The 8,409-nt window shown below is 42.7% G+C and overlaps 1 protein-coding gene across 1 annotated transcript in view; it reads right to left on the reverse strand.

The window, feature by feature from the left end:
- Positions 1–8,409, reverse strand: part of fgfr4 (fibroblast growth factor receptor 4) — a 22,524-nt gene that overhangs the window by 7,582 nt on the left and 6,533 nt on the right. The window contains exons 3-13 of the mRNA XM_014030242.1: positions 7,950–8,137; positions 7,726–7,876; positions 7,589–7,639; positions 4,882–5,151; positions 4,719–4,808; positions 4,479–4,645; positions 4,262–4,385; positions 2,368–2,558; positions 2,148–2,286; positions 1,779–1,972; positions 1,373–1,518 (exon numbers count right to left, since the gene is read on the reverse strand). Coding sequence (XP_013885696.1) covers positions 1,373–1,518; positions 1,779–1,972; positions 2,148–2,286; positions 2,368–2,558; positions 4,262–4,385; positions 4,479–4,645; positions 4,719–4,808; positions 4,882–5,151; positions 7,589–7,639; positions 7,726–7,876; positions 7,950–8,137 — 1,711 coding nt within the window. The remainder of the gene's footprint in view (positions 1–1,372; positions 1,519–1,778; positions 1,973–2,147; positions 2,287–2,367; positions 2,559–4,261; positions 4,386–4,478; positions 4,646–4,718; positions 4,809–4,881; positions 5,152–7,588; positions 7,640–7,725; positions 7,877–7,949; positions 8,138–8,409) is intronic.

Below are 8,409 nucleotides of genomic sequence, written 5' to 3' on the forward strand. Positions count from 1 at the left end.
GTTAAAAGGGGCATGGACATTTCTCTTTTTTGTATCGAAAAAATATCAAACCGTGAGACTAAAGTATTGAACTGAACCAAATCGTGAAATTTCCATATCATTGCACGCTTATGCACTACGTTTGTTACGGTTTTTATTTTTGTCAGGTTGCTTCCACTGATGGAAGTGGGTGGCTTTGTGTCTAAAAATCTCAGATCTTCATTTTGTTGTGAAACGTCTGGGACAATACTGGGAATCTTTTCCAGAGAAGTGTCGTTGGTGACTTTTTAAGCTGTGGAGGGAAATGATGAGGATCTTGACAAAAACGAGGAAAACGAGCAAAATTCGCAGAGAACCGGAAGGAATGAAGGTAAAATACAGTTAGCACRAATGCTAATTTTAAAACGTGACAGAAACTAATTTCCACCAGCCCATTTTATTCCACTTCAATCAAGCTCTAGTTCATTTGCATTGAAAGTTTGGTTCATTTGGGGAGGTGTGAAAGTGTAGCGGACCAWTTRAGTGAACTCTGGTCCGCCTACRAACAGTCTCAGTTCAGACTACAGCATAGGGCAACTAGAACAAACGGGTGTGTCTAGTACTAGAGGCACAAATGACTCATGGTCACTCCATTTTGCTTACATTTCGTAAAGAAGGAAGTCACGCTCTGTGTCTTTTTCAGAGGTTTTTATGTTGTTTCCTTCAGTGGTTCTTGGTGTTGTGTCACCACAGACAAGAGGGGAACATGTTGTTCACAGGGTTTGCTTGGTTTGACATAGTGCAGTGTAAAAATGAACCACACCAGCTGAAAATGTAAACACATTGCAACGATACAGAAAATTCACGATTCGTTTCGGTTCGATACTTTAGTCTCACGTTTCAATATGTKTTCATTACAAAAAAGAGAAATKKCCATGCCCCTTTTAACTTGTAATTTATTTTAATAAATTATGAACATTTGTTTAACCTCAAAAGTACAGTTTTTAAATTAAATGTTGCTAAAACAGCAAGTCTCTCAGTGGATCTGTGCTCAAAAATGCAGCCTAGGTGGAGTAGTCGAACACAGATCCACTGATCCTTCAACACAGAGCATCTTCAGAAGACAAGTTGATAAARTAAATTTTAAAAATCTGTATTGTTCCATACAAGTGTGTGTTGAACCTAAAGCACTGTTCGATACGGTTCGATACGGGTACATGTATTGTTGCACACCTACAATCGAACCGAGTCCACTGGACTATTAGGTGTGAAAACACCCTAAGACAGACACAGAGGCAACACGTTAGGTGGTAAAATGCAATTCACATTTGCACGTTATAGAAGACAACATGTCCCCGTGCCCTGTTTCAGATCATCTGYATCACAYGTGCATCTTTTACTGCAGAGGACTTACTTCTCTCTTGGGAACTCCCATTCCGGATCGTAGGGCAACTCAAACTCTATGACTCCAGCTAGCATGGGGGAACAGCCGGACGAGAGTCGAGCCACCCTCATCAGGGACGCGCTGGACTTTCCTGATGAGTTGGACTCTACTGAATACTGCAGGAAACAGATGAGAACGTTATTAGCAACCATTTGATCCACATAGTTTGACTTAGATGTAGTAGGACATAGTGATTGTGCAGATAAGCAACTTTAGCACAAGCTTCAGAGCAAACAAGACCTCAAATAGGCACATCTAGTATTAAATCTATTTGAATAAAAGAGTTGGTTGACTTGGTACAAAGGTGAAAGGTGCAGGTTGGCTACGGTGTTCAGCAGTCTGTTTTAGGAGCKATCAGGTCATCTGGAAGTCCTACCTGTCTACGAAGAGGGAACTTTGAAAGCTTCTGTACAGGAAGGGCATCAAAAGGTTCCCTCCTAGGGTGGGCCTGCATTCGACACAACACCACGATGATGATGGCCATGATCAACGCCACAAATCCACAGGCGTAGATGATGATGTCGGTGTACTTGGTCTCCATGGTTTCTATGGATATTGCTGCTTCTTCCTCTGCAGAGGCAAGTATATGGTTACATTTGAGCCATATGATTTGAGAATCAAAACCATGACAGATATGGAACATGTCAAATAAATTAACGACTGAGAAGCTACACCAAAAGCTCAAAGGGTTGTGAGGAATTTAAAGCTCAGAAAGGAAATTAAAGCTTGTTTTGTTCAGTTTTACCTGACAGGACTGTGAGCCAGGCAGACTGGTAGGCATAGCCGATTGAATTGCCGGCCAGGCAGGTGTACTCCCCTGCATCTTCCATGGTAACTTTGGACAGGTACAACACCTCCACCTCTGACATGTTCAGGCTGCCAGTCTGCACATCATAAAACACAACAGAATCAATACAAAGAACTTTAAAGAGAAGTGAAAACTGTGGATGATCCGTGCAACGAACCTTGAGGACCTGGACATACGGCGCCCCATCAGGCCCTGAGCGGCTGCCGTTCCTTTCGATGTGCTTCAGCCACTGAATGTGAGGCTGAGCGTCGCTGTAGACCTTGCAGTGGAACTGAACATCGCTGCCTACAACTGCTGTAGTGTTGGCAGGTAAACCGGCCTGCAGGATTGGTCTGTGAGGAGAGCGTTCTGCAACAAGAGGAAAGAACAAAGAACTGAACAGAATGTCAGACTTTAAATATTTATGTATCTTTGCAGCAACGGGAGAGACTAAATTAGAATTTTCTGCAATCCTAGACACTCCAAGTTCACAACAAAATGAATTCAATGGCTAAAAAAGTGGATTTTGCATGATATGTCCCCTTCAAGGGGATCTACCAGCAGCATAAAGACTGAACTGATCTACAGAGCATGATTAAAGTTTTCAATGTCCATCAGCACACGGGTTTTTAGCAAAAGCATCCAAACGTTTAGCCATTAAACAACTGGAAAACGTGACTAGATTGCAAACAATCGTGCCAAAATAGCCAACAATTGTCAAAAGCTGCTTTGATGTGTTTGTACTGGCACCAGGACAGGAAATATCATTTTTGAGAATGCAAATTGGTTCCATTAGTGTGCCACTCTGTCAATGGTCTCTTTGATCCACAATCACCCTCGCTCTCTGATCTCGTTAGTTGTCTCGTTAGTCTTTCCCCCTTCCGTCAGCAAAGAATGAAACCGACCCCGGGGTAAACAGACAGGAAACAAACGAACAAACAAACCGCAGCCCGCCTCAGTTTCTCATCACAAATCAGGTAGAAAATGGGAGCGGACGTCTGACCATCCAGATCCTGGCTGATGGCGGGAAACCATGTCACCTTCTGCTCACCCCTGGAGTTTTTACCACCACCCCTAGCATGGAGGTTACTCTTTGAAGGCACAATGCTGTGTTTTTTACTTCATCTTTTACTCATGACCCAACCCCTGYAGATGTATTTGCACCAATGTTTCCCTTTTATGGCTTCTTCTAGTTGGGTTTTTCACCCAGACATTTTCYATGTTCTTGGTGGTATTCAAAAATTACAATGATTTTAGTATTTGTAATTTTTCATGTTTTGAATTGAAAAAAATACACTGAGATCTCAGGGGATTCTGATGTTATCAGTCCATGAAATGGATGTTCTTAGGCGTTATCAGTCCCATACAATGGCTTTAGAGGGTCCCTACTGTGCCTTCTAGGCTTCAGACTGTCCCGACGGTGCTGGCTAGTGGGTTAATATATCAATGACAATGAGTCTGTAAATAACCAAAAGATATTGTAATAAWTTTTTTGTGTGCGTGTCRGTCTTGGGCCCTGGTCTCCCGCTCTCTGGTCYGACAWGCTACCCATTGCCCTATTGGAAGGCCACAATATGTAATTGTTGRAGGGCYGGCTCTTTAGYGCTAACCATGTCATTTGCTCTAAAGTTAACCTTAGTGGCTTAAAGCCTCATGTTAACCAGTTTTTTATGCCTCATATTRASCAGATAGTGATTTTATGCCTCATACTAACCAGCTGWCAATCGGAAGCCATTCTATTGGTCGGGGAACCTGCTAACCGGCAAAGGYGGGACATTCTGAAGCCATTCTAGGGGACTKATAACGCYTAATAATGTCCATTTCATGGATGATAACATCTGAAGCGGGTGGAGATCTTCAGTTCCTTTAGAAACTTTGTCTAAAATCTACTTACGGATGTTTGCTGCTTTGTTTTTGTCATCTAATGCTCCTTAGACCTTTTAGCTACTGCCTTGCTAATGTTAGCTTGTTAACTAACATCATAATTAAATGAAGCTTTYGGSTACYGTTTTGGTAATTTTAWCTTTTAGTTACAGTTTTTGAGCTTGGACCAACGATCAGCCGTGTCTTACCCAGAACATCCAGGACGTAGCTGTGAGAAATGGATCCATATTTGTTCTCCACCACGCAGGTGTAGTTTCCTCTGTCTGAGGGCACCACRCTTTCCATCACCAGGCTCCAGTGTTGGTGTCTTAGCTGCTCATGGAAACACAACAACACAATCAGAGTCAAACTCTTGATTTGTACAAACTTTATTCTTGGAGATCAGAAACGTTAAGAAGCACACACCTTAATCCCCCCGATGCGGTGCTCTCCTCTGAATTCACGACCGTTTTTCAGCCAGCGGATGTTTGGTATGGGGCTGCCCATGGCAGGACAGCGGAACTTCACCGTGTTTCCTGCAGGAACGGCATACAGCTTCTTCTCCATGCGCTGGGTGTGGGTCCAGTAGGGACCTGCGGRGACAAACCAACCAATGAGCCRTTTGTTTGGTTTAAGCTTCCTGATTGGTGCAAACAAAGCACTCACTTCTGGATAAGTAAACTTGATCATTTTCTATCTCGGCTGACGAGTCCTCCAAGCCGTTATCCTCGTCATCATCCCCCGACCCAAACGTGTCTGGGAATGAGACAGAGAAACCATGAAGACTGATCAAACAGACACGTCTTCCTGGTYGGTGTTCGAGCCCTACCTGCTACAGTGATGGTGAAGTTCCTGACTGGATTCTTGGTTCCTCTGAGAACACAAACGTAAACTCCTGAGTCGTCATACGTCACGTCTGTGATCTCCATGGTGGCTCCACGCAGCTGGACACGCGGYGTGGGCAGGAGTCGCACCCCCTCCCTGTACCAGCTGACCGCCATGCCCGGCCTGGTGTTCATGTCGCAGCGCAGCTTCAGAACGTTCCCCGGTTCCAGCAGGAGGTGCTCCGAGGTGTCCTCGCTCAGGTCCTCCATGACTTCTGTCCAAACCAGAAGACACATCAGCTCTCTGCTCCTCGGCTTTGTTTTTAGTYTCRAACTTGTATTTCTTTAGTTGTTTGACACGTAGTAGCATCTCTTCTAAATCTAGTAGTCGTTCCTTCAGCTTTGACCTTCAGGTCCTCTACCCCATTATCTTCAAGGGATTCTGATGTTATCAGTCGATGAAATGGACGTTATTAGGCGTTATCAGTCCCATACAATGGCTTTAGTGGGTCCCTACTGTGCCTTCTAGGCTTCAGACTGTCCCAACAGTTCCCCCTAGTGGGTTAATATATCAATGACAATAAATGTGTAAATAACCAAATGATATCGTAATAATTTTTTGTGTCCATGTCAATTTTGAACCCTGTTCTCCTGCCCTCTGGTCTGAGAATCTACCCATTGTCCCACTGGAAGGTCACAATATACAACTGTTGGAGGGCGGGGTCTTTAGCGCTAACCATGTCATTTGTGCTAAAGTTAACCTTAGTGGCTTTAAGCCTCACATTAACCAGACAGTGGTTTCATGCCTCATTCTAACTAGATAGTGGTTTTATACCTCATACTAACCAGCTGACAATCAGAAKCCATTCTATTGGTYGGGGAACCTGCTAACTGGCACAGGTGGGACATTCTGAAGCCATTCTAGRGGACTGATAAYGCCTAATAAYGTCCATTTCATGGATGATAACATCCGAAGCGTGTGATTGCCTTCCATCCCCACATACACACATGCACAATGAAGTCACCATRGTGACCCGACCCTCCTCCACTCAGACCCTCCTTCTCCTCCTCATCTTTTTGTTCCTGTGTGGATTATTGTGAGACTGAGAGCGATACATCTAACACCACAAACTCCCTCCCCTCCCCTTCTCACTCCAGAAAAGTGGCAAAGAAAAGAAGCGAGCCAGAAGAGAGGCTGAAGCTAATGAACATGTTGCAATGTGACAGAGGATGGAGAGTTTGAGGCTGAGGGGAGGTGAAGGTTCACTGAAGATCTAAGTGAGCAACGGGGAGGAGAACGCTCCTTTTTTTTCAGCCCACACAGACATTTATTGATTTTAACAGGAAAAGATTACTAAAAATCAAGCCTGACTCAGCATAATTGCTGTTTTACAGCAGGTAAACATCACCACATAATGAAATTAATTTTTACTTCACACACATCACTTAAATATCAAAGAGAAAAAATCAGTAGTTCCTCTGGATGGTTCTTCTTTAGTGAAACGTTTCGTCTCTCCTCCAAGAGACTTCTTCAGTCTGATGAGTTTCAGGTGAACTCAGCTTTATAAGCTCCGCCTCCACATGGACAAACAGGTTAGTCACATGTAAAAGAGGAACATCGTCTAACAATAGGCTTGATTAGTTCTATTGTTCATAGAGGGTCATGTGCCCCATCACCTAATTCCCCTCTGGGATCAATAAAGTATTTTTGAATTGAATTGAATTGAATTGACCCGTGTCGTGTTATGTGTATGTAGTGAATGCAAGCGGGGGTTCAACGTCCCCTTGTTTTTGTCCCTCTTTGTGTTAACAAAAACAAGGGGACTTTGAACCCCCGCCTGCATTCACTACATACACATAACACAACATCTAAGAACCACAGCATCCAAACCAATAAATCAGGTGATGGGTCACATGACCCTCTATGAACAATAGAGCTAATCAAGCCTATTGTTAGACGATGGCCCTATTTTGCATGTGACTAACCTGTTTGTCCAGGTGGAGGCGGAGCTTATAAGGCTGAGTTCACCTGAAACTCCTCAGACTGAAGAAGTCTCTTGGAGGAGAGACGAAACGTTTCAYTAAAGAAGAACCATCCAGAGGACCTACTGATTTTTTCTTTTTGATTTTTTCCATTACTGAGATGCATCAGGACATCACTTATATTTGGGCTCCGCTTAAGTTAAACTTCTATAGCATTTATTTATTTTTATTTTATTCATTTATTTCACTCAGAAAAACTAATAAATACGGTAAAATAAGAAAAATGAAATCACGCCCTGAATGAGAAGGGTTCGGAGTGAAGAAAAGAAATCATCATAAATATCCMTTATTTTCAAAAAATAACTTATGCTTGAATGATCTATAAATGTACCAAAAATCAAAGAAAAACATCCTTCATATCTTATTTTCACTTAATACTGCAAATAATGTCATATTTTCCCAGTAACTTCGACTTAATCACCTTTTAAACACATATTGCTTTAGAATTCYCTGAATTATCGCCCCTTCAGACTAGTTCCAAATGGAGGTTTTATATATAAAAAAACTCCATTCCCTTAAGGTAATAGTAACTTTCTCTCTTAACAAATACTAATTGAATATTTGAAGGTTATATTTTTATGAGCTTTAGACTTGTAAATTAGTATAATTAAGCAAATCTTAAAATTTTAATCATTTCAACTGATGAAACAATTATAAGTATAAAATTACCTGGGGTGATTTCAGCGATGGTCATTTTTACAGTTTGGGAAATGATGCTACCTGTGTAAGAGAAACGTAGTTCATAAATCTMTGAGTCCACATTAAAATCAATGTTTCTGTAGCCCTAAATGTAAAGAGTGTCTCACCAGGCAGGACCTCCAGCCACGCYGACTGCATGGCCTGAACGGTGCGTCCTCTGTGGCTGCTCTCAGCCAGGCACATGTACCTGCCTGCATCCTCCGTGCTGAGGTTGGACAGGTGCAGGGTGCTCACCTTGGACCCGTTACTCTGCAGTGGCTGCACCAAGGACAAGAAAGGTTACAGAACAATAAAGTCATGAAGCTGCTGTGTTTCTGACGTGTGTTCTCACCGTCAGCACCGTGACGCCAGGCGGGCCTCTTTGACTCTGTTCTGAACTCCTGGAATCGGTTTTCAGCCACTGAACCTTGGTCGATGCCGGCCGGTGGACTTTACAGACCAGTTTCACCTGACCCCCCACCACCCCCGTGGTGTTCTCCGGATAGCCTGGCACCATCAAAGGTCTGGACGCACGCAGGTCTGGAGAGCATAAATGTGGAAATAAGAAATTATTTTATATTTAAATAAAGTGTCTGAGTTTCTGACTTGAAAATTCAAAGTTTACAAGTTCATGTCTTCTTCTATCTGTCCACTTTAAATTACTTTATACCAGCACTGCAAAACTGTCCACCTAACCAAGTTTTAAATCTTATATCAGCCAAAAAGTCTTTTTCATCTTGTTTTCAGACTGATTTACTAAACAAGAACTGATTGTGTAAGAATAATCATCTTGTTTTCAGAATGTGTAAGAT

Source organism: Austrofundulus limnaeus, unplaced genomic scaffold (assembly GCF_001266775.1).
Source record: "Austrofundulus limnaeus strain Quisiro unplaced genomic scaffold, Austrofundulus_limnaeus-1.0 Scaffold1022, whole genome shotgun sequence".
Taxonomy (NCBI): Eukaryota; Metazoa; Chordata; class Actinopteri; order Cyprinodontiformes; family Rivulidae; genus Austrofundulus; species Austrofundulus limnaeus.